The sequence below is a fragment of the Pan troglodytes genome, chromosome 11, assembly GCF_028858775.2.
Source record: "Pan troglodytes isolate AG18354 chromosome 11, NHGRI_mPanTro3-v2.0_pri, whole genome shotgun sequence".
NCBI lineage: Eukaryota > Metazoa > Chordata > Mammalia > Primates > Hominidae > Pan > Pan troglodytes.
The window spans coordinates 12,700,001-12,726,074 of NC_072409.2; the positions used below are offsets into that span (position 1 = coordinate 12,700,001).

General features: G+C 43.9%; 1 protein-coding gene across 2 annotated transcripts in view; it reads right to left on the reverse strand.

The window, feature by feature from the left end:
* The window catches only part of PBX3 (PBX homeobox 3), a 220,809-nt gene extending 211,694 nt beyond the window's left edge, over window positions 1-9,115 (reverse strand). The window contains exons 1-2 of one of the 2 annotated variants that reach the window (XM_016961669.4): window positions 8,757-9,115; window positions 7,769-7,842 (exon numbers count right to left, since the gene is read on the reverse strand). In XM_016961669.4, the coding sequence (XP_016817158.1) occupies window positions 7,769-7,842; window positions 8,757-8,956 (274 nt within the window). In that variant the 5' untranslated portion in view covers window positions 8,957-9,115. The remainder of the gene's footprint in view (window positions 1-7,768; window positions 7,843-8,756) is intronic. The other variant, XM_016961670.4, reaches the window with a different exon arrangement.
* Window positions 9,116-26,074: the final 16,959 nt, after the last annotated feature.

The window sequence follows — 26,074 nt, forward strand, 5'->3', positions numbered from 1 at the left end:
TCATGTATTTCTCCCCAGAATATAAGAAATATCACAAAACAGCTTTATAGAGAAAAATTCAGAGGCCTAGCTTAGGCCACAAAAGTCAACAAAATCTGAATCCAGTATGAAATTCCATCTTCCACACAAAATGTCATCAGTAATCTTACCTATAAGATATATGCTGAAATAAAAATTCCACAGGTTGTATAAAGGGCAGTTTAACCATGAATTATAATTGTGACAGCTTTTATGGATTCAAGTCAGAATGTTAATACTCATTTAATATAGTTTTCTGAAGCCCAATTCAACTTCTTCCTTCCTTCCTTCCCTAGTGAAGAAAATATCCCTGTGAAGTTCAATTTAGTGACATTGGTGCACAAGCCCATACACAGAAGTTTAGACTTCTGAGAAGAGATAAGTGATAAACAGTTCATTAGCCATGTTAATGAAATTATGTTTTAGGAAAAAAAAGACTAGGTGACACAAAAATTTTAGTATATTTTTATACAGAAACAGTACAATAAAAACTTTATATTCAGTATCTCCAATTAGGTCAATTAATATTCAGAAAAATCCTGTAACATTTCGTTTAAATAATCATAGGAGGGGGAAAAAAGAATCCACCAATGTTCTGGAAGCTTCTCTAGACCTTTCAATCAATTTTATTTATATGCAAAACCAAGAGAAACTCAAAAAAAAAAAAAAAAAAAAAAAAAAAAAAAAAAAAAAAACAAAGCTCCTCCTGATGCTAAAGCTCTCAATTTACTGACAGGCAAATGGCTTCATGCTGCCACTTAATCTCATTTCTTGCATAATGCCCTCTAATTAGCATATCAAAGTGAATTAATACTTCTAGGGCATTAGCAATGGGGAAATCTGCTCCAGGCTCACAATAGCAGTTAAGAGAGAGCCAAGAAATCCTCAAAAACACCACAAACCACTTTGCATTGCAAAACTGTTCAATTTATTTATCCTCTCTCTCTAAACACTTTTACCGCACACTGTTTTACTACTGTTCACCAAACAAAATGATAATTGCCAAAGTTACCAGCATCTGTAATGCCTGTTTAGAATCTTAATTTAGACTGTGTTGCAGATAATTTCTATATGCAACCATTTGTTCTATTATAAATGTTAATATAGAGACAGTGAAAATGTTGACATTCTCAATTAGTTAATTTGAATTTGAAATAAAATTTTATGGGATTTTAAAATTTATGAATTTTTTAATGTAAAAAGCCACCTGCTGGACTCTGAAGCCTAAGAAATATGCTTTGAAAACTGATGTATCACATAAAAGAAAACAAACCAAACAAAAAATCATTTTGCCATAACATATGTTGAGTCTCACAAATAATGGTTTAAACATTGTGAGGACTCATCAGCATTAAAAGGATTACATTGTATACCAAGTCCTCATTAATATGATCACTAAAAAAGAGTTACTGTCTAAACAGCTTAACATTTTTAAAGCACTTAAGTTGAAAGAAGTAGAAAACTTTTAACAATTATTTTTATCCATAAATATTTTTAATTGCTTTCATACTAACCTGTTACTATTACGTAGACATAGTTATACAAAAAAAAGTTACGCCAATTCAGTTTGATACATTCTATCACACCAATTTTTTTGCTAGATATACACTCAAATTTAGTGCCAAAGTAAACTAGTTACCATTAAAACCTACAAACATATTATACAATGGAATATATCTATGAAAAAATAATACAGAAGAAATTCTTGTTGCAATTCTGCCTACAAAAGGGATAATTAGAATCAAGTGTTGAAGATTAATGAAATTTATTTTTTAATATGTTCTGAGTTTGAAGGCATAAAAAGGTGGTTTATTTTTTCAGTAGCTCATTCAAGAATTACTTATTATTTGCTAAATATAGCACTGTCAACTAGATGTGATAGCAATTTGTCTGATTAACTTCAATAACTTTGTAAAAAATCAGATAGCTAGTTCTGAAAAACTTTTACCAATTTATACTACATAGTGATATAAATTATTTACTCTCTTCATACTTAAAGACTCAAATGGCCTACTGAAGTACAGCAAATGCTTGAAAAGGTCAACACGGGCTTGAGGGGGAGGTGGTGGTAATGTGTAAGCTTTGTTAGTCAGTTAATACCTAAATCATGCTGATCACACTGATAAATGGCTAAAACACAAGACTGCTGAGAAAACAAAACATTATTCTCATAATGTCAATATTGAACTAATAAATATCTAAAGATGTTCACAAACACGAATAGGGAAAAGATAATCTAAAACCTTATATAACTTGATGTGTTAGTGCTGATGTGTTAAGTATTTATTCTGAATAGATACCTCAGGGTAGAGTACAAAATAAAGTGATGACTGACTTAGGGTGTGGTTCACGAAATGCAGTTTCAATTCTTATAGTCCCACTTCATATAATGTAACTTCATCCTATACCATGCCACTATAAAGTATCAAAATATAAATAATCCAACTAATACGTTAATTTAAATTTGCCTCAGAAGTAACCTTTTACACAATTTATAAATTGAGATGGAAATACACAGGCAAAATTAATTAAAAGGAAAAGCATCATAGTATGAAAAATGTAGACAAGTACATTTTATGAAAGCCGATCAACCAGTGTGCTCTTTGGGGCAAGTCAGGGCCTCCTTTGCTAGTGTATTAAAAGACTTCTAATTCAGAATAAAATTATGTAAATTAATAAAATAACATAGTAAAGTCCCAAATAAAATACCAAAACTATTCAAATCTGTAATAAAATGAGGGTCATTAAAACTAAGGAACAAAAGAATTACTTGCACAGATCAAGTTAGTATTGACAAGAGAGTTCAATACATTTTTATTGGGAAGAAAAAAATAAAGAACAGGATTGGAAAATGTCTCTATATTTTAAAGATAATATCCACATGATACTTTAGATCATGAGGTTCTAAACCAGCTTGGCAATGAGATTTTTCTCCAGGTTTTCTACAAATGTATTATATGTGCTATTTTGTTAGGATGGAAATGGAAGAATAAAGAAGTAGAAAAATCCCTTTCTTTTACAACTTCTCTGAAAACCTCCTACAAAAGCTCCAGTAAGATACCAAATCTATAAAAATAGGGAAAAAAAAGGTAAAATATTAAGTAGAGTTAAGAAAAATATATTGATAAAGCAATATAATTTATAACATTTCCAAGATACTCTGACTTTGTATTTTTCCTGTTTAATCACTTAATATTTCCAATATAAGCAGACCTAATGCTTAAAATTGATACGAAATTTAAAACATTAAAGATCCATTAAAATTTGCTTCAAAATAATTTTGGAATGGTGGAAATTACAGAGAAAACACGACTGGCCAAGTATTGCTAATTGCTGAAGATGGGCACTGAGTTCATGGGAGGTTCAAGAGTCTCTGCTCTCTGCATGTTATGTTTCAAAGGTGTCCACAATAAAAAGTTGTTAAAATCTTGAAAATAAGTTCATTAAAACAAAATGTGTTTCATGAAAACACAAAAAGGAATCATGTATGGAACAGTGCATTTGTTTTTAAAACTTGAAACAAACGATGATAATTATATTGGAAATAGTGCAAGAGCAACTTAAAAGCATATGCAAAATATATAATAACATTTAGACTAATATATAACAATTTTCACCTTTCTTGCTAAATTTTCACTTGAAAAAATTGATTTTTACACATGTAGAATTAAAAGAATCACACAGCACTGTACAAAGAAAAATGTAACAGATTTTTATATTGAAACCTTAAAAAGAGAAGCACACCAAAAAAAGACTCCAAAGAGTCTCTAAACCTGTGGGTTCACAATTAAATAGAGAGGTGTCGAATGACAGTACTGCCTTGTCTCTTTGAAAGCTAGTCACACTTATAGCAATAAAGATAAAAGGTTTAATCTCACATCATATACTAAATGCATATAAAACCTCACTTGTAAACTATACTCTTGATCTAGTTTTAATATCTAAAATTCTTATGACTCTTTCTAGGGAGGGTTCCTTTAAAAGTAAGGCATTTTTACTAGTCATTTTCTTCTCCTTAAACATAAAAAATACTTCAACCAGCCCAACCAGCCAAGCAGGCCTTTCTCTTCCCCTGCGGACACCTCCTGCAGTAGAGAAGTTCATTAAGTTTTATGATCTTCCCAAGTCAGTCCTGCTTATAAGCCTCACAAAGGCTACAAATCTGGCAAACCATCATGTATGCCATTAGACATTACTAGTAAATGAACGCTATTTAGGGTTTGTGGTAGCAATAAATCAGAGTTTGGTTGGCAGCCATCAACATGGAGTATTTTAACCTATTATTTAAAAAGGAAAAGGTTGTGTTTATTTTTTTTCATGCATAACATTTTTCACAATAATGTGATTCATATTATCTACTAAAATGTGGGATTTCATTTAAAAAATAAATACTTTTTTCTTGAAAAAGAACTATTTCCTTCACTTAAACTCGCACAATTAAGGGCTTTGGAAAGAAGACAGATTTTTCAGGATGAAATATTTCACAAAGGAAAGCACTTCAACAATTAAGATTAAGATGACCAAAAAGAGGTGGGGGCATACACCAAAAGAGGTATGCAGGTGAGCAGACCTTGTGGCATCAGGGATATTTAATAAGAGACAGACGATAAAATATGGCTTTAAAAATCAGGAGAAAAATCTTAACATATCAACAATAATCTCACTGGTTACTTGGTTTAAAATAAACAACTATTTTTATTTTAAAGCCTACAACTTTTGGGGTGCTCTCAAAATGCACAAATATCACAATTCAACAATGAGAGACATTTCTGCCCAAAAATAATGGTGTGATCAATTTTACGAAAGAATACATTCTCAAGAAAAAGCAGCATCTTATAGTAGAAGTATACTTTCCTTACCTCTCAACAAGAAAATAATATAATTGTAGTAGATTACCCATTTATCTGTCAGAAGGGAAAAATACCTTTTCATATATGGTAGAGGGGGAAACAGATGTTTTCTAAACTAAATCCCCCATGTGCATAAGAACTGGCAGTGTTCACTGCCTGATCAGAAACCTCAAAATCCACTGGCAGAGCTACAAATAAACAGATTTTTTTTTAAATGATTTTGTTTTGTTTTAGAAGAAAAGCACAACTGAAATGACATTATCCACTGAAATGACAGTTCACCCTCAACCCCCCATTAAGCAGAATAGAGTCATCAACATAATGTTGCTGGTTTCTATTCATAAATGACTAGGTAAACTTTCTCTAAATTACAAAGAATTAATTTTTAGGTATTATTAGATTAAATAAAATGATTTTTAAAAAATATTTATGCAATATACATATATTCTACAATGTTTCTTTTATAAGTTCATGTTTCTAAAGCATGACCGACTATGGAAGCAGGAGTTGGGGGGCTTGGAATTTGCAGCCCCGCTTTCTTTGCTTTGGTAACACTAATGTCTACACAGCTGTTTTATTTCAAATTGAGGATTCTGAGTCCCTGTCTCATTCTAAGACTAGTTTTGGGGAGTGAGGTGAAGCTATGGGTAGTAGGGGAGAATGGAAAGAAGAGAAAGAGCTTCACCCCCATCAATCACTCAGTACTTAAATCCCATCCCTCTCGAGCTTAGAGAGGCTGGCAGGAAGATGCCTCTACCCAGACAGCCGCCTTTACTCTTTGTCGGCTGTTGGCTTTTTACAAAAGAGATAACGTGCAAATGTGGATCCACTGGCCAAAGCACAAAAAGAGAATCTAATTTACAAGTTATCACTGAAAGCCCCAGAAACAATTTTAAAACACAAAAATTTCTTTTGTCAGCTGCCTCTTGGTTTTTAAATAGCAATAGCCCTACCAAAGCTCTCTCTGCCAGTAATCCCAGACTTTGAAAAGATTTGTTTCTTTTTCGTAACTCACCTTTGACATGTGGTTGACTATACTTTCCTTTCAGAATGGTGTAACTAAGTCCTGTGCAAATAAGCAACTAAAGGACTTATGCTTCCTAATTGAATTCTGCCTGCTGCTAAATGTCTCAACATGAAAAGCAGTTTGCTGGGTTTAGTTCTCAAGCTAGCTAGGCCAAAACTTTAAAAAGGCAAAAATAAATAAATAAATACAAATAATGAGAAGGGGATGAGAAGCGATAAGTATCCATCCCCTCTCCCTAGTAATATAAGGCTGTATAAAGTCGAATCAATCTTAATATTCACAACATAGTCAATACCCCAGTGCTTGGCTGTCAGCAGAAACTGAAGTGGAGCCCTGATAGCAGGAAAACCCTTGGACATTAAGCATCAGAATTTACTGAGAATTGCATACTTTTAAGCTTCTAAACTAAGAATCTTCAAGACTGAATGCTAGATGTCTTATTTTACAGTCAGATAAAAATTATCTACTGCTTTAAATCAAAACGCTTTCTAAAGGTAGCTAAAAATCAACACAAAATAAAAGTTAGTAATTCAAGAAAGGATCACTGAGCATTAAGAAACCAGCCATAATATGGAATGAAAACCAGGAAAAGTACTCTTTGGCCTCCCTTATTATTTGCTGCTTATTATGGTTTAGCATATATATTTAATAGACAGCAATAACTCATCATCTTTTCTTGATTACTTTTAGGATCAGAATAGTATTGCAAAGCGAAAAACCTGTTTCAAAGAAGGCTGACTCGCCTATCAACCTAACAATTATTTGCACTGTGCTATTTGTACACTCAATTTAAACACAATCACATGTAACCTTCTAAACAGCCTCCCTTGGATAGTGCTATATCCTGGACTTCAACTTTTTCTCCTTTGCCTCAACTTTCAAAATGGCAACTTTAAAATACCATACATCCAACACACACCAAAAAAAAAAAAAAAAGAAAGAAAAGAACAGGAAAAAAATAAACAGTAGAGCTTGTTTAATGTACTTGTTTGCCACATACAGGGAAGATAATGCCAAATACAAACTAAAACATCCAAATCTCTGCTTCAGTTTGAGCAGTTACCTCACGTCAAGACTGAAAGACCTTCAATTAATAAAGTCTGACAAGAAAGTTAAACTGAAACGAATTGCCAAAAATTTGCCAAATATGTACCTGTAGTTTTCATTCCAGCACTTCTGCAAAACCTATCTTCTTATATATTCCCTGACTTGGACACTTCAAAATTGTTTAACCTGCATCTGTCGACCTTTTTATACTTTATATATTAAGCACAGTTACAAGTGTAATGACTTCAGAATACAAAATAATACAAGTATTAACAGATGTAATACATCGTATGTGTCTACACATCATTACCCTTCCTCGATTCTCTAAAGTAGTCTTCCCACCTAAAACACTAATTCAAGCATGCTACTGGGGTCTGTTCAATTGCATCTATTCTTCTATCCGTGCAGCTGAAGCTTAAGACTGTCTAAGTAAAACAAAGTTCGGGCGATGCTTCTCCCGGGGACTCGGTCCTGGCATCCAGTCTCCCGTTGCTCCTTTTAAAAACTGACACACAAACAAGGCGAAAGGAGAGGGAAGAGGGCGGCTGGCGCTCCGGGCCCCCTCCCTGCCTGCAGCCAGGGGCGGCCGCCGAGGGACGGCGATCCAGCCCGGTCCGCACCTACACTTCATTTTACACCAGGAGCAGAACTGAGAAATCGACTCCAGATTTATTGCAGTTTTTTCTCAAGATCAGGACGTGGGAAGGAGAGAATGATCAAAGATGGCGGTGCCCAAAAGCAGCAGCTCTCAACTGGAGAGTCGAAGGAGTAGCTCCGACCCCCACCTCGGGGGTCTCCAGGCCCACTGCGGGGCGCAGCGTCTTACCTGTTTTCTCTTTGATCTCACACAGGACGCTGAAGAGCGCTGGTTTCATTCTGTGACAGTTCAGGGCATGTTTCCTAAAAAACAAATAACGAAACACAAAGGTATTAGCATCACCTATGGAATAATATGGCGCCTTCCTTTAAGTTAGACCCAAGATTTAATTCCAGCCCCCCATTCTGGAAGGCCCTTTTGAACCGTGGGAAGTCAACAAAAACTCCAGTTGACTAGTTCCCGACAGCCAGCAAGCCCCGGCGACGAAAGCTGCAGCCGGAACGAGGCGGACCCATCTGCCCGGCAGGCAGCAGCCTCGGCCACTGCAGACGCGACGCGAACCCGCGCGGGGAGCCTCGCCCCGGGGGCAGGCGAAGGCGACCCGGGGGAGGGGACGGGTGCGGAGGGGCTCCCGCGTCCGCTCCTGTGCAGAGGGAGCCGGCGCGACGCTGCCGGCCGGCGGACTGCGGCCAGCGGGAGGGTGACAGCTCGGCAAAGTTTGCAAGGCGGCCCTCTCTCTCCGAGAACTTGGCCGTCCGCACCCGGACCCGCCAGGGAACCGCCCATCGCCCCGCGCCGGGCCCGGGTGGCCGCCCGCATCGCGAGGTCGTCCCGCGGCCACAGGAGCCGGCGCCGGGACTCCCGGCCGGAGGAGAAAGTTACACTTCCCGGCGGCGCGGCCCGCACGGGGTCGGGGCGGGAGGTTTAAATCGGTGGGAGGGGGCCGGGCTGCGAGGGGCAGGACGGGGGAAAGGACGCCACGGAATCCGCGCCGCACCGAGTCCGTCCCGAGCCCCCCAGAGCAACTTTGCCGACTCCCGCCCGCTTCGGGGGGCGCGGGCAAGTCCCCCCGAGGCCGGGGCGGGCGGCCGGCTTTCGGAGAAAGTTCCCCGCCGGGGGCTGCGGCCCTGGCCCCGGGCGCCACCCCGGGCCTCGACTCGGCCGCGGGCCCGGCTCCCGCACACACACAAAAGATGCTTAATGAGACGACACCAACTTTGCTTGCGCCTCGTCCAAGCTCTGGTCGGTGATGGTCATGATCTGGTGGAGGATGTCGCCGATGTCCTGCTTCCTGCCGTCGCCGTCCGCCCCTTCGTGGCCGTGCGGGGGAGGCGGCAGGGCCATGCCCCCCTGCACCGAGTGGCCAGCCAGGTTCACCCCGGCCAGAGTCTGCAGCATCCTGGATTGATCGTCCATCCCGCCGCGCGCGGGCGGGAGCGGGCGGCGGCTGAGGCGAAGGCTGAGGCGGCGGCGGCGGCGGCGGCGGCTGCGACGAGGGAGGAGAAGAAAGAGGGGGAGGGGGAGGGGGAGGCGGCCGCGCGCTCCCCGCCCGCGCGGGGAGGGGGCGGCCCGGCCGGCAGGGCCCGCGGCTGAGGCGATGAGGACGGGCGCCCGGCTCCGGCTTCCGCCGCCGCCGAGGCTGAGGAGAAGCGGCGGGCGGAAGCGCCGGGCTCCGCGGCGGTGGCGGAGGCGCAGGCGGCGGCGCCCGCTGCCCTCACGCGGCCGCCGCGCCGCCTCCTCGCCGCCGCGCGCCCCGCCGGGCGGCCCCGCGCAACTTGCTCCTCAGCGCCCGCCGAGTTGCCGGGACGCCCGCCGCCCCCCGCGCCAGCCTGCGCACTGCCCTCCTCGGCCGCCGCCGCCGCCGCCTCAGCCAGGCGGGATCCGAGCCCCGGCGGCCCCGGGGGAGGCAGCGGCGGCGGCGGGCGGCGGCGGAGGAGGAGGCCTGCGGGCGGGCCGCGGGGAGCGAGGGGGGGCGGAGGAGGAAAGTTTGGGAGCGGGCGGGCAGAGGCGGCGGGGGCGCTGAGCCCGGAGGAGGGCCCCGGCGGGCCGCGCGCCGGGCGGACAGCCGATGGATAGGGCGGGAGAAGTCGCCGCCGCCGCCGGAGCCGCGCACCCAGCCAGCAGCCGCCGCGGACCGGGCTGGAAGGCCGCTGGGCCGAGGGATTGACAGGCTGCCAGTGCCACTCACTCACTGCGGCCCCGCGCCGGGGGGAGGGGCGGGGGCTGGCAAGGGCGGGGGAGCGCTCCTCAGACCCCGCCCCCGGGGCGGTGCGCGCGCTCATTGGGCTCTGCGCCTCCCGCCGCCGCCGCCGGCACCGCCCCCGGGGCCCGGCCCGTTCCCTCTGTCCTCTGATACCCCGCGCTCCGGAGTGTGCCGCCGGATCCTCGCTCCAACCTCGTCGCGTCCTAGCCCCCCGGGATAGACCGGGCCGGCCCACAAACGCTGTGCCCGCACCCCGACTCCTGCTCCATGCTTTTGGCAGTCATGGGAGCGGGGGGTTCTGTATGGGACAGTGGGCAACTCGCTGCAAAGCCAACCGTGTGCTCCCCCGCCGCGCCTGTGAGCTTCACGCCTCGGACAGCTCCTGGTGCACTTTCCCGCTCTTCCTGTCAGGAGGTGGTGCCCTCTGGGTACCAGGCCGCTCGTCCCGGGCCAATCGCAAAGCGCTTAGAGCCGAATGGGGCGGGACAGAGGCAAGAAAGGGTTGTCCCAATTGGAGCGTTCGAAAGGTTCTGGGCAGAGGCGGGGAAGCGGTGAGTGGGGGCCTCGCCCCGCCTGCGGTCGCCATGGTAACCGAGAGGGCGCAGCTGAGCGTTGGCGCCAGCACCGGGGCCTTGCGCTGTCCCTCAATGGGTGACCAGTTAAGGTGGGAACCTGTGGTCTCACATACTTGAAGTCTGAGCTGAGTGGACCTGAGTGCCATAGACTTTCCATTGAAAGGGGAAATGTGTCAGAGAGAAGCGAGTCTGGGAGGAGGGAAAGTGCCTTCAGTCCAGGACTAATTTCAAGGTTTACAACACTTTACACACTCTGCAACTGCTGATAATCCAGGGACTACTCCTTTGGCAGCGTTTGCTATTCGATGCCTCCAGATGTACTGAAGCTGCAAAAACGAGCTCTTCATTACAAAGATACATATGTTTAGGAAGAGACTGGATTTCACTTGTCAACTTACCCCACCACCACGAGTCATTTAATGTTGGTAAAGCCAGCCACGATTTTTCGTATCTATAACACCCCTTCTTCCATTGAATTCTACCTACAAATAACTGAAGGCTCACATTATTTTGGAATATGGACCTCCGCCTCTTGTGGAGACGAGATTTCTCTTAAGCTGATTTCCCAAAAAGGGGCTGCAATGTGTGTTCCCGATTCTAGATTCATTGAGCTCACCCTAGATGAGTCCTTTGGTTCGGTGGTTCGGAAAAGTCTCTTTGTTCCTTCTCCAAACTCAGTAAGCTGTCTTACCTGAAACCAAAAATAGGGGTATGAGGATATGAAAAATGGCTCTAACTCTGCAGGGTTTAATGTAGGACAAGCAGTTCTTTAAATGCCAGATGGATTCTTGGAATGAAGCAGGCTACTCGGTTCCAGGTTCTTTCCTTCATATGTTGTGTGTACTTTTAAATACTCCCCACTGCAAAGCTAATAGCTAAGCTTACAGTTAGGCAAGCTAAAATCCTTACAAACTGCACAGCTGCTGAGGAGGGAGTTCCAAAAAATCCACTCTGCTTACTTACCTCCAAAGAAGAACCCCCTTCATGTTCATTAATATTCTCTGCTCTTCTATACCCCATTGATATGTCAAGTTTCCAATTCTTCTTTGAAGCCCCCATTATGGGTTACTTATAATCGTCATTGATTGGGTTTTTTCTTTATTCTTAATTTGTTTTTTAAAGCTGTCACCAAATTCTTAAGCATTTTTGCCAAAAGGTGCAGGAGCAAGCGGTCAACCTTTCATAATTCTCCAACGCTGAGGATGCAAAACTACAGAATTCTAACTGAAAGATGCCTTAAATTCTAAGATTCCTTCCAGCTGTAAAATTCAATAATCCTGTGACTCACTATTAGGACTCCTCTCTGCCCTCCTTCTAGACTCATAATCTTGACTAATCAGTCATGAGGATGAGGCTAATTAGCAATGGGGATTTATGGTTATTTCTAGCCCACTCCAAACAATGAGTTATGTAAGCAAAGCAACATATATAAAAATGTAAATAGGCCGGTGGCTCATGCCTGTAATCTCAGAACTTTGAGAGGCCGAGGCAGGTGGATCACAAGGTCAGGAGTTGAGACCAGCCTGGCCAACATGGTGAAACCCCATCTCTACTAAAAATACAAAAAATTAGCTGGGCTTGGTGGCAGGTGCCTGTAATCCCAGCTACTCAGGAGGCTGAGGCAGGAGAATCACTTGTACCCAGGAGGTGGAGGTTGCAGTGAACTGAGATTGTGCCGCTCCCCTCCAGCCTGGGCGACAAAGTGAGACTTCGTTTCAAAAAAAAAAAAAAAAAGTAAATAAAATTAAATTAAAAAAACACTTAAGCAAATAAAGGCAATTGGGAACTATGGGCTGTGTAAACACACTGAAACATAAAAACATAAATTAGAATTAAGAAAACAGTTAGGCAAATGCCAGCAATTAGGAATAAAACAACTTGTTAAATGTCTAACACCCACAGTTATTTTATGGTACACTCCTCTAAACCCATGGTCATTCAGTGATGTGGAAACTTGATACCATAATTCTGCCTTAAGTGATTGAATTAGACTGACCTTCTGCTTGGGAGGCTTCTCTTTTTGTTGTTATCAGTAGGAGTTGCAGTAGAAGCCTGAGGACCCTAGCAAGGATTCCTTCACAGGCTCATTGACAACTGCCGTTGATTTAAAGCATAACGTTTTTAGACTGGTTTCCAAGCCTCAATATAACTGTCAACTAATTGCAGATGCTCCAGGATCTCTTGTGCTTGTGCCAGTGTCTCATGTAGAATGTTGCCTGATCTCTGCTCAAGAATCTGAGTCACAAGGTTGATGCCTTCACAGATGACAGAACAGAAGTTCCCTGAGTACCCGAGTCTGTCTTTGCTGTTTCTAAGGTAGTGATTATTAAAATGTCAAGGGAAATTAAATTGACTTTTGGTGAGCAGACATTCATGTAAAGTTAACAGTGACAAAGTGGTGAAAACCAAGCAGGTGTTCCTTCATGGCCATCCCTTTCCATGAGTTTGTATTAACATCACCATTGCCTCTGTCATCAATAGGGTGACTATCACAGCAGATGCCATTATCGAGCACTTTCTTTGGGGGTACACTATCCTCTGTGTCCCCTTGCTTCATCTTATTACAGTCTCACAACAGGCTGCTTGGGATTGTTATTAAATAAGAAATAGAATGAGAGAGAGTAAGAAATTTCCACAAGACCACAAAGCCAGTAAGTACTAGAGCTTGAATTCAAATATTGATCTATGTGGCTGCAAAGACTACCGTATAAAACACTGTGCAAAAAAAGTAATTTAGCCAGGCTGGTGGCATGCAACTGTAGTTCCAGCTACTTCAGAGGCAGAAACAGGAGAATCACTTGAGTGCAGTAGTTTGAGGCTGCAGTATGCTATGATCACACTTGTGAATAGCCACTGCACTCTAGCTTGAGCAAAGTAGTGCTACCCTTTCTCCTAAAATTTTTTTAAAAGTTATTTAAGATTATGAAGTAAAAATCACAAGACCTTAACAGATAAACTGAAAAATTAATGAAAATAAGTAACTAGGTGCTTAATAAAGAGAGAATAAACAGCTATATTAGAGGAATCCAGGTCTCAAGGCAGGGGAGGAGGGAAATTAAGGACAGTCAGACCATTCTTCAAAGCCACATTGGGTCCCACCTCTCCGAAGCTTTTCTGTGATGCCTGTCTTCTCTGATCTTTGTCTCCTCTAAACTCCCTCAGAAGGTTGCAGTGAGATCGCCTCATTACACTCCAGCCTGGGCAACAGAGTGAGACTCTGTCTCATAAATAAATAAATAAATAAATAAATAAATAAATAAACTCCCTCAGTATATGTTGCCTGTAATACATAACCTACTACCATACTAGATAGTCTTGCACTGTTTGCTCTCCATCCACCTCTGTTAGTTTCCTCATCTAGGTCATAAAAATGTCAAGGGCAAGGGTAAGATGTGACTATAATATGACAGATTGTCAAATGTCAAGGGTAAGATGTGACTATAATATGACAGATTTGATTTTTTTTTAAATCATAGACATCTAAGAAAAGGTAACACTCTCCAACTTGTCACTTTGGGGAAACTGACTAAATGCTTCTTTTCAAAATGTATCATTGCTTTAGGAATGACTATCTATTTGTTTATTTGTTTGTTCATTGGTTTGTTTCTCTAGAGAGTGGAACTTGCTCTGTCACCCAGGCTGGAGTACAGTGGCGCGATCATAGCTCACTGTAACTTTGAATTCCTGGGCAATCCTCCTGCCTCAGGGCTCCTGAGTAGCTGAGACTGCAGGTGCACACCACTACACCCAGCTAATTTTTTGTATTTTTTTTGTATGGACGAGGTCTCGCTATGGTGCTCAGGCTGCGTTCAAACTCCTGGCCTCAAGGGATCATCCCACCTCAGCATCTCGAAGTACTGGGATTACAGGCATGAGCCACTGCACCCAGACAGGAATGACTCTTTAGAATTGGTCTTTACAGTTGATAGCACATGTGACATATGACCAACGTTTATCTTCTAAGGATGGATTTGATTGAGTAACCAAAGATTTAGTGGGATAACAGTCCATCTTTCTAAAGTGATGCCTTTAAAAGAGAATATTTATCAGAATGTATAATTTCTAGAAAAATTTGATAGAATGCTCCCTCTCTTATGTCCCTTCATAGCACCCAGTACGGTGCAGTTTCATACAGAACAGACAGTTGGGGCCGACATGACCAGTTGTTGGCCTGCCATCCATTGGCTTACTTCCTTCTACACCAATAGAAGCCTGATTTTATTCTGAAGACAATGTGCTCAGTCCCAATCAAGGTCTAAAACAAGTATGAGCATCCTGTCCCCTGCCTTCTGAGCCTGTCAGGAGGAGGGGTGACCTTGCTAATTTTTTTAAAAAGGGACGGATAGGCCAGGCGTGCTGGCTCATGCCTGTAATCCCAGCAATTTGGCCACTGCACTCCAGCCTGGGCAAAGAACGAGACCCTGTATCAGAAAAAGAAAAAAAAGGGGACAGACATGGCTCTTCTCTCCTTCATTTTCCTGGCTCTTTCCATCTTTGAAAGTAGTCCTGAATCTGGAGTGCTCACAGCAGCCACCTGTGATAATGAAATGAAAATATGAAAACAAAATCAACATGGTTTGGTGGTTTATATCTGTGGTCTTCCTCCCAAAGCTTGTAATCCCAGACCAATAATTAGAAAAATATTACACAAATACTAATTGAAGGACATTCTACAAAATACCTGGCCAGTAATTTCTCTGGTCTTTGTACTCCTTGTAACTGTCAAGGTCATAAAGAGTAAGAAAAGTTGAAAAACTGTCACAACCAAGAAGAGCCTAAGGAGAAATGAGGACTGGATGTAATCTAGCATTCTGGATGGGATCCTGGAACAGAAAAGGGATATTAGGTAAAAACTACGGAAATTTGGCCAGGCGCGGTGGCTCACGCCTGTAATCTCAGCACTTTGGGAGGCCGAGACAGGCGGATCATGAGGTCAAGAGATCGAGACCATCCTGGCTAATACAGTGAAACCCTGTCTCTACTAAAAAAATTTAAAAAAAAAATTAGCCGGGCGTGGTGGCTGGCGCCTGTAGTCCCAGCTACTCGGGAGGCTGAGGCAGGAGAATGGCGTGAACCCAGAAGGCAGAGCTTGCAGTGAGCCCAGATGGCGCCGCTGCACTCCAGCCTGGGTAACAGAGCGAGACTCCGTCTCAAGAAAAAAAAAAAAACTATGGAAATTTGAATAAAGTATACACTTCAGTTAGTGATAACATTTCACATTGGTTCATTAATTTCAAAAAGTACCATATTAATGTGAGATGTTAATAATAGAGGAAATAATGTATGGGATATTAGGGAACTCTCTGTACCACCTTCTAAATTTTTTTTCTTTTTTTTTTTTTTTTTGAGACGGACTCTTGCTCTGTCGCCCAGGCTGGAGTGCAGTGGCACAATCTCGGCTCACTGCAAGCTCCACCTCCCGGGTCCACGCCATTCTCCTGCCTCAGCCTCCGGAGTAGCTGGGACTACAGGCACCCACCACCACGCCTGGCTAATTTTTTGTATTTTCAGTAGAGGTAGGGTTTCACCGTGTTAGCCAGGATGGTCTCGATCTCCTGACCTCATGATCCACCCGCCTCGGCCTCCCAAAGTGCTGGGATTACAGGCATGAGCCACCGCACCCGGCCCCACCACCTTCTAATTTTTATCTGTAAATACTTTAAAAAAAAACATTCAGGGCCAGGAGCGGTGGCTCACGCCTGTAATCCCAGCACTTTGGGAGGCCGAGGCGGGTGGATCACGAGGTCAGGAGATCGAGACCATCCTGGCTAACACGGTGAAACCCCGTCTCTACTAAAAATACAAAAAAATTAGCCAGGCGTGGTGGCAGCCGGCTGTAGTCCCAGCTACTCGGGAGGCTGAGGCAGGAGAATGGCGTCGACCTGGGAGGTGGAGCTTGCAGTGAGCCGAGACTGAGCCACTGCACTCCAGCCTGGGTGACAGAGCGAGACTCTGTCTCAAAAAAAAAAAAAAAAAGTAAATAAAATAAAATAAAACATTCATTCAAAACAAAAATAAACATGGTAAGTGGGGTAGAAAGATAAGGAGAGGCTAGGTGTCTGCAGACATGGTCCAACATCTGAGCTAAAGAAGCAACTGCTTTCCCTTGGATTTCTAGTTTTGTGAGTAAATTCATCTCCTGCTTTAAAATCCTATTGGCTGGGTTTTCTGTATCTTGCAGAAAAGCTGATGTAGCACTATAAACACTTATATGACAGATGTATGTGTGGATGGATGGATGGATGGATGGATGGATGGATGGACTGATGGATGGAATAGCCTAGCACAATGACCGACACATAGTAGGAGCTCCCAGAGCCGGGGAGATGATGTATGATAAAAAAAAAAAATTCCTCTTGTCTTTGTATTGGATTCCTGGGAGGTAACATCTAAAACCCTTGAAATCTCCCAAGCTATAAGAGTGTTTTTATTATTCATGAGGCCCTTAGATCACATCTAATTTTATGCTAAAGTGATGACTCAGGATGGTGGCTGGTCACCAGAAAGACCAACCATGTGATTAGAGGGTTGGGGCTTTGAGGGAGCTGGAGATTGAGTTCAGTCGTAAGGCCTATGATTCAATCAATCATGTCTATATAATGAAACTCTGATAAAAACTCTGGACACCCAAGCCCAGAAAAGCTTCCTGGTTGGTGAATACATTGATGTGCCAGGAGGGTGATACACCCTGACACCATGGGGAGAAGCATGGAAGCTCTGCATTCAGGACCCTCCCAGCTCTTGCCCTTGACCTCTCTACTTGACTGGCCCTGGTTTATATCCCTTATAATTAAACTATAATGCTGAGTATAGTGCTTTCCTAAGTTCTGTGTCATTCTAGCAAATTATAGAACCTAAAGGGGTCACAGGAACACCCACATTTTCAGCCAGTTGGTTAGAAGTACAGGTGGCCAGGGGACCTCAGAACTTGTGGCTGGCATCTGAAGTGAAAGCAGTCTAGTTGGGCACCATGCCTTTAACTGGGATTAATTGACTGTCATTTCTAAGAGGCCTACTTAAAGGAACCTAATTTAATTGAGACAAATTCCTTTTGCCTTTTCCCCACCTCCTTTTCCCAGCCTGTAGTTGATGTCTGGAGCTCCAGGAGTCATCTTGGCCCATGAAATGATCTTGAGAGTGGAGGTCAGGCACTAGGATAGTGAAGCAGAAACTTAAGAACCTGGGGCATGGGTGGCACCATGAAGCCACCATCTAAGGGATAACACCAACCCTTGATTGCTTCTTCCACACGGCTCTTACAGAAGAAGGAATAAACTTCTGTCTTATTAAATCCACTGCCATATACTTATTTCCAGTATAGGCAGCCAAACTTAATCCTAATTAATAAGGAAGCCAGGGTCTAACATAGAAAGAGTACAGTTGTAGGCACTGTAGCCCTGTAGTTAAGAGCTCTGCATCTGGGATCAGGCAAACTTGGATCTGAATCCTAGCTCCACCACTAAATGGCTACTTGGCCTCGGTCAGGTTATTTAGCCTCTCAGCTTTCTCATCTGTCAATGACAGTAATAATAGTAATAACCTACCAGCCAGGCACAGTGGTTCATGCCTGTAATCCCAGCCCTTTGGAAGACTGAGGCAGGTGGATCACGAGGTCAAGAGATGGAGACCATCCTGGCCAACATGGTAAAACCCCGTTTCTACTAAAAATGTACAAAAAATAGCTGGGTGTGGTGGCACACGCCTGTAGTCCCAGCTACTTCGGAGGCTGAGGCAGGAGAATCGCTTGAACCCGTGAGGTAGAGGTTGCAGCGAGCCGAGATCGCGCCACTGCACTCCAGCCTGGCAACAGAGCGAGACTCCATCTGAAAAAAAAAGACCTAACACACTGAGGTATAGTAAAAACTAGCATTACAATGAATATGAGAGTCCATTGTAAAAGGTAAATCTCTAACATTTGCTTCCCGGTCCTCCTCATCCCAAGATTCATTCTCAGTTCTCTGCCCTCCTCTTCCTCCTCTTCTTTTCTCTCTTCCCCTTTCTTCTTTCTCCTTCTCTTCCTTTTCCTTTCTCTTTATCTGCTTCCCTCATCTTCCTATTCCTTTTCTCTTCCTTTTCTTTTCTCTTCTCTTCCTACCCTTTCACCCTCTACAATCTAGTTAGTTCACCCCACAGCCAGCCCTGCACCTGTAATTCCACCTCTTGCTTCATTTTGAGAATTCCAACACCTCTCCTAACAACCAGACCTCACTCATCTGGCCTGCCAGTGCTTCAAACTCCGATTCTCCTCTATATTCATCACCTATTGCTGTGAAACAAATTATCCCAAAACTTCCTTGCTTAAAATAATAAACACCCGGCCGGGCGCGGTGGTTCACACCTGTAATCCCAGCACTTTGGGAGGCCAAGGTGGGTGGATCACCTGAGGTCAGGAGTTCGAGACCAGCCTGGCCAACCTGGTGAAACCCCATCTCTACTAAAAATACAAAATTAGCCAGCCGTGGTGGCACATGCCTGTAATCCCAGCTACTTGCGAGGCTGAGGCAGGAGAATCACTTGAACCCGGGAGGCGGAGGTTGCAGTGAGCCAAGATTGTGCCATTACACTCCAGCCTGGGCAACAAGAGTGAAATTTCATCTCAGAAAAAAAAAAACTTTGAAGACAAGTAATGTTAACCCTATTGTACAGCTACAGTTGTGAAAATAAAAGCTACTGACACTGAGTGCTTAGTTTGTGGCAGGCACTGTGCTAGTGGTTTCTCATATAACATCTAATGACACCTTCACAACAACCCTATGAGATGGGCTTTAACCTCCCCATCTATAGTTGAAGAAAGGAAGACTTAAAGACGTCCACTTTTTGTACAGCCTATAGATATGAGGAAGAAAAAAAAAAGGTGTCCACTTTTTAATTTGACCAAGGTCACATGGCTGGTAAATGAACTGTGATTCAAAAACTTCATCTACCTCATCTGGCCAGGTACGGTGGCTCACACCTGTAATCCCAGCACTTTGGGAGTCTGAGGGGGGCAGATCACTTGAGATCAGAAGTTGAAGACCAGCTTGGCCAAAATGATGAAACTCCATCTCTGCCAAAAAATACAAAAATTAGCCAGGCATGATGGTGCATGCCTGCAGTCCGAGATACTCAGGAGACAGAGGTGGGAGAATCACCTGAACCCAGGAGGTAGAGGTTGCAGTGAGCCGAGATCACACCACTGCACTCCAGCCTGGGCAACAGAGTGAGACCTTGTCTCAAAAAAAAAAAAAAAAGTGAAAACAAAAACAAAAAAGTCATCTGAGGCCAGGCACAGTGGCTCACGCCTGTAATCCCAGCATTTTGGGAGGTCAAGGTGGGTGGATCACCTGAGGTCAGGAGTTCGAGACCACCCTGGCCAACATGGTCAAACCCCGTCTCTATTAAAAATACAAAAATTAGCCAGGCATGGTGGCATGCGCCTGTAATCCCAGCTACTCAGGAGGCTGAGGCAGGAGAATCACTTGAACCTAGCAGAGGCGGAGGTTGCAGTGAGCCGAGATCGTGCCATTGCACTCCAGCCTGGGTGACAGAGCAAGACTCCGTCTCAAAAAAATTAAAAATGTCATCTGGTTCAGCATCCTTGTGACAAACACCCATTCTACACTGCCTCTTGAGGAGTTATGTCACTTGTCCAAGGTTACATGTACAAGGTCTGCTACTAAGTGACAGAGTGGAACTGAGATCAGTACTTCTGACCCTTTCCACCATACAAGTTCTCTCCCTGCTCAAGTGTCTCCTTGAGAAAGCCTTTCTTAGCCCCCTAAGGAACTAAGTATTCCCTTTTTAAGTCCGCAACACCACTTGGTTCCTTATAAATGTATATCTTTTTTTAAATTGTGGTAAAATATACATAACATAAAATTTACCATTTTAAATATTGTGAGGTATAGTTCAGTGCCATTAGGAACATTCACATTGTTGTGCAACCATCACCACTATCTTTCTCCAAAGCTTTTTCATCATTCCAAACTGAAAACCTGTACCCATTAAACACTAACTCTCCAATCCCTCTTCCCCACAGCCCCTGGCAACCTCCATTCTACTTTCTGTCTCTGTGAATTTCACTACTGTAGATAACTCTTAGAAGTGAAATCACGAAGTATTTGTCCTTTCGTGATTAGCTTATTTCACTTCAACTTTCATCCATATAGTAGCATGTGTCAGAATTTATTTCCTTTTTGAGACTGAATGATATTCTATTGGCCAGGCGAGGTGGCTCATGCCTGTAATTCCAGCACTTTGAGAGGCCGAGGCAGATAGATCACCTGAGGTCAGGAGATCGAGACCAGCCTGACCACCGTGGAGAAACCCCATCTCTACTAAAAATACAAAAAATCTGCCAGGTGTGGGGGCGCGTGCCTGTAATCCCAGCTACTGTGGGGTCTGAGGCTGGAGAATCACTTGAAGCCAGGAGGCAGAGGTTGCCGTGAGCTGAGATCGTGCCATTTCACTCCAACCTGTGCCACAAGAGTGAAACTCCGTCTAAAAAAAAAAAGAGAGAGAGAGAGAGAGATCAAGACCATCCTGGCCAACACAGTGAAACTCCATCTCTACTAAAAATACAAAAAAAAATGGCTGAGCGTAGTGACATGCACCTGTAGTCCCAGCTACTCAGGAGGGTGAAGCAAGAGAATCACTTGAACCCAGGAAAAGGAGGTTGCAGTTTAGCCGAGATGGCGCCACTGCACTCAAACCTGGTGACAGAGCGAGAACCTGTCTCAAAAAAAAAAATATTCCGTTGAATGTGTATAGCACATTTTGTTGATCCATTCATCTGTTGATGGACACTTGGGTTGCGTCCACCTTTTGGCTATTGTGAATAATGCTGCTATGAGCATTGATATGGTTTGGATCTGTGTCCCCACCCAAATCTCATGTTGAATTGTAATCCTCAATGTTGGAAGAGAGACCTGGTGGGAGGGGATTGGATCATGGGATGGGTCCTTCAGGAATGGTTTGGCACCATTCCTTGGTGGTGCTGTTCTTGTAATAGAGTTCTCATAAGATCTGGTTCTTTAAAAGTATGTGGCACCTCCCCAGTCTCTCTCTTGGTCTTGCTCCCACTTTGCCCTCCACCATGAGTAATAGCTCTCTGAGGCCTCCCCAGAAGCAGATGCTGCCATGCTTCCTGTACATCCTGCAGAACTGTGAGCCAATTAAACCTCCTTTCTTTATAAATTACACAGTCTCAGGTATTTCTTTATAGCAATAAGAGAACAAACTAATACAAACATGAATGTTCAAGTGGTTGATTTTTTATTTTCAATTCTTTTGGGTATATACCCAGAAGTGGAATTGCTGGGTCATATGGTAACTTTATTTTTTATTTATTTATTTTTTAAGAGACAGGGTCTTGGCCAGGCGTGGTGGCTTATGCCTGTAATCCCAGCATTTTGGGAGGCCAAGGGGCGTGGATCACCTGAGGTCAGGAGGTCAAGACCAGTCTGGCCAACATGGTGAAACCCCATCTCTACTAAAAATACAAAAAATCAGTCGGGCATGGTGGTGGGCGCCTGTAATCTCACCTACTCAGAAGGCTGAGGCAGGAGAATCTCTTGAACCTGGGAGGTGGAGGTTGCAATGAGCTGAGATCGTGCCATTGCACTCCAACCTAGGCAACAAGAGTGAAACTCTGTCTCAAAAAAAAAAAAAAAAAAGAGACAGGGTTTTGCTCTGTCACCCAGGCTGGAGTGCAGTGTTGCAATCATGGCTCACTTCACCCTTGATCTGCTGGGATCAAGCAATCCTCCTGCCTCAGCCTCCTGACTAGCTGGGACTACAGGTACAAGCCATCATGCCCAGCTAATTGTTTTTTATTTTTGTATAGATGAGGTCTCACAATGTTGCCCAGGCTGGTCTCGAACTCCTGGTCTTAAGCAATCCTCCACCTCAGCCTTCCAAAGTATTGAGATTACAGGCGTGAGCCACCACGCCCAGCCCTTTTTTAAATTTTTTGAGGACCTGCCTACCACACTGTTTTCCACAGTGGCTATACCATTTTTCATTCCCACCAGCAGAGCACATGTGTAAATGTATACCTTTTAATGGAGCTTCCAGGGATGTATCCGATGTACTGTGCTCCTTGAAGAAAAGGTCTGTTGACATTCAACTTTATATCCTGAACAACACTTACTATAATTGATGCCTAGAAAATATTTGTTAAATAAATGAATAACTAAGGTATCAGAAATCACTATCTTGAAACAAAGAAATCTGCTTTTATTTGAAACATACTAAAAACTTCAGAGAAGACCAAATAGCTGCTGAACAGTGTGCCTAGAGAGATTTTTTTTAAGCTGGTACATAAATCCAGAGTTTCATTTCTTAAAAACAAGTGGTCCCACAGTATATTTCTTTTCATCTCACCAGCTTCTTGTCAACACTAGGTTCATCTCCTGGTCCTGTTTCTTTTCTAGGCTTACAATAAAAGTGATTTAAAGTAAAAGTTTCTTTAAGAATTATGCTACAATATGCTGATCTGAAAATAAATTTTCTAAAATTATTTTTTTTTACCCATAAGGGGGCCATTAAAGATTCCTGGTGATATTATTTCCTAAGAACTTATGCACAGGTTATAAACTTCCTTCTGTCAGAGCAACTGGATAACACTTTTGATTATCTCTTCCACCCTGAATTTCTAGGACAGATATAAATGCAGAAAGAAAATTGACTCAAAAGGCCTTTTAATTCATTATTATAATTAATAACTTTGTGTTACAGAGAAAAGTACCAATTCAAGTACATATAAAATAAAATTTTAAAATTTTATTTTTTAGGAACAGGCTTATGAGATATTTTCCTTATAATGTTCTTCCTACTGTGTTACCACTAATTACCATAACAAGGTAGAAAAAAGAGAGAAGGTGAAATAAATAAGTAAATGATGCTTCACAAAACCATGACATAGGTAGGTAGGCAAAATATTTGATATTTGTATAAACTTTAATTTTATAACCCTTGGGAGTTTTGTTCTCTGTGAATATTCAAGGCTGGAAAAATCACATCTTAAATAGTTCCCCAGCCCAAGACCCTACTTCCTCTTGATCTTCACACCTCCCCCATAAGTCCCCATAGCTACGTTTCCTACCCCATGGCCTAACCCTCCGAGCCTTAGCTCACTGGACCAGGAATGGGCACTTCACCAGGACTAACCCAATCCATCTTTTGGAGACTCGCCCTTGCACCTGAAACACACTGATTTGTTTACTGACTGCTTGAGTTAAGGATGTATAATCCCAGAGCTCTGGGATAGTCATGTTTAGCCAACTGCCCAGGAAGAAGCAGAGAAAGCCACTTGTAAACAGAACACTTACAGAAAGAAGAAACTTCCGTGCCTGGAGGGGAGTAGGAGTGTGGTGGTGGGGGGTGGGCAGACAGCTGGACAGCTCCCAGTTCTGAAGGCTTTCCAATTTCTGCTTCCCATGGTGCCTGGGAGTCATTCAAGTACCCAACACTCTTGACTTGGCCACCACAACCTGGTTCCTGGCAGATTACTTAATTTTGAGTCAGATATTTCCTGAAATCGGAAAGAGGGAAGAGTTAAGCTGGAGGATGCAGCCAGGTGGGCACTCAGGGAGGTCTTGGGCAGTCTGGGTGGCAAGAACTGGGAGGAGTGAGGCAGAGGCACGGAGGAGGGAGCTGAAGGTTTGAGGAGAGGGTGGCACGTTTCTTGTGCACATGTCGAGGCTGGGGAGCCTGCATCATGACCGGGGGAGATCTAAGTTCAAGAGAGATCTGAACTAGAAAGAAAAAGACATAGGAGTTATTAACGTCTTGGTGGTATTAGCAGTCATGACAGTGAATGAGATCACACAGGGAGAGTGTGAGAGCTGAGAAAAATGAGGGTCCATGACAAAGCACTAATAATTAAGGGACAGATAAAGAAAAAAGGAAGCAAAGAGGAGTCTTTAGGTTGGCAGAAAGACAAGGACTAGGAAAGCACAATAGCATGGAAACCAAGAGTGTTTTACAGAAAAAAGAGAGATCAAGAGTTGAACTGAGTTATGGTCTAAGGTGTCCACTGGATTTATTTATTTATTATTTATTTTGAGATGGAGTCTCGCTCTGTCACCCAGCCTGGAGTGCAAGGGCACGATCTCGGCTCACTGCAACCTCTGCCTCCCGGGTTCAGTGATTCTCATGCCTCAGCCTCCCGAGCAGCTGGGATTACAGGTGCCTGCCACCACACCTGGCTAATTTTTGTATTTTCGTAGAGACGGGTTTTCATCATGTTGGCCAGGCTAGTCTTGAACTCCTAACCTCAGGTGATCCGCCCACCTTGGCCTCCCAAAGTGCTGGGATTACAGGTGTGAACCACCACTCCCTGCCTGTCCACTGGATTTAATGATGTGGTGAGATTGGAGGCCCAGTGAGAACCCCAGGGGTGTGGCAGAAGCTTGATGGCACCAACAAAGGAATGAATGGTAGGGAGGACCACAGACAGGCGTAGGCAGCCCTTTAGAGGAATTTGGCTAGAAAGCAGAGGAGAGAAAGAGGGAGGAGCTGGAAGGCAATGTGGAGTTAGGTACTTTTGGGGGATCTGAGAGAGAGCTAAGAATGTTTAAATGGCTCACAGGAAGGAGTCTGAAGCAGGAGAGATGGAGGGGGATAAAAGTCCCCCATGAGTGAATCCCTGGGGAAGTAGAGGGGATGGGGTCTATGGCCTGGGTGATGCTGCCCTTGGCAGCAATACCTATGAGAGAGAGGAAAAGGAAGCAGGAGGGGGAGACTGAGCTTCAATGCAGACCCAATGACAGCCTCAGCCAACCCCATGTGGAGCTTTAGAACTAGAATGACCTTTCCAAGTTGTCCTGAGTTAAGCCAAGACGGCTGGGCCTTTATTTTTATTTTATTTTATTGTTTCTTTAAGACAGGGTCTCACTCTGTCACCCAGGCTGTAGTGCAGTGACATGATCTTGGCTCACTGCAACCTCTGCCTCCGGGGTTCAAGCAATTCTCCTGCCTCAGCCTCCTGAGCAGCTGGAACTATAGGTGCACACTATCACACCAGGCTAAATTTTGTATTTTTTGGTAGAGACAGGGTTTCACTGTGTTGGCCAGGCTGGTCTCGAACTCCTGGCCTCAAGAAATCTGCCCACCTCGGCCTCCCAAAGTGCTGGGATTACAGGTGTGAGCCACTGCACCCGCTGTCTGGGCCTTTAAACTCTTGCATCCGTCAGTGAGAGGACGTGGGCTGCCCACACAGGGAAGAGCATGACCTTGGACAAGGTGGCTCTCTGATGCTAAGGCAATCTCTAAAGAGGCTTGGGAGCTGAACACTGCCCCAGACAGTGCAATATACACCCAGGACAATGAGTCCTTCACTGAAGCGGGTCCAGACGGCACAACATGGAGCCTGCCACATTCCTATCCTCTACCAAGATAATGACATTTAAGCTTTTTGGCCCTGTGTTCAATTCCCTCCACCATCTGACCTCTGCCCATCACACCAGCCTTCTCTCCCACCTTATAAGAAAGCCTCACTCCTCACTGTTTGTCCCTCTGTGCCTTCTCATCCCTCCGTCTTAAATGATCCTGATCTTATTCTATTCCTGCTTCAAAATCCATCTCAGAGGCAGCTGTTTCTGGAAACCCTTCCCTGAATCTCCCAGAGAATAGCGACTCTCTCCCTTGTCTCTCCTACCTCGTATACATTTAAATTTTTGTGCTTAAGTAGCCTATGTTGTCAGTTGTCTCTTCCCAGCCAGGCTGTGAGCTCTGATTACAGGAACATTCTGTGAATGTTGATGCTTCCAGCCC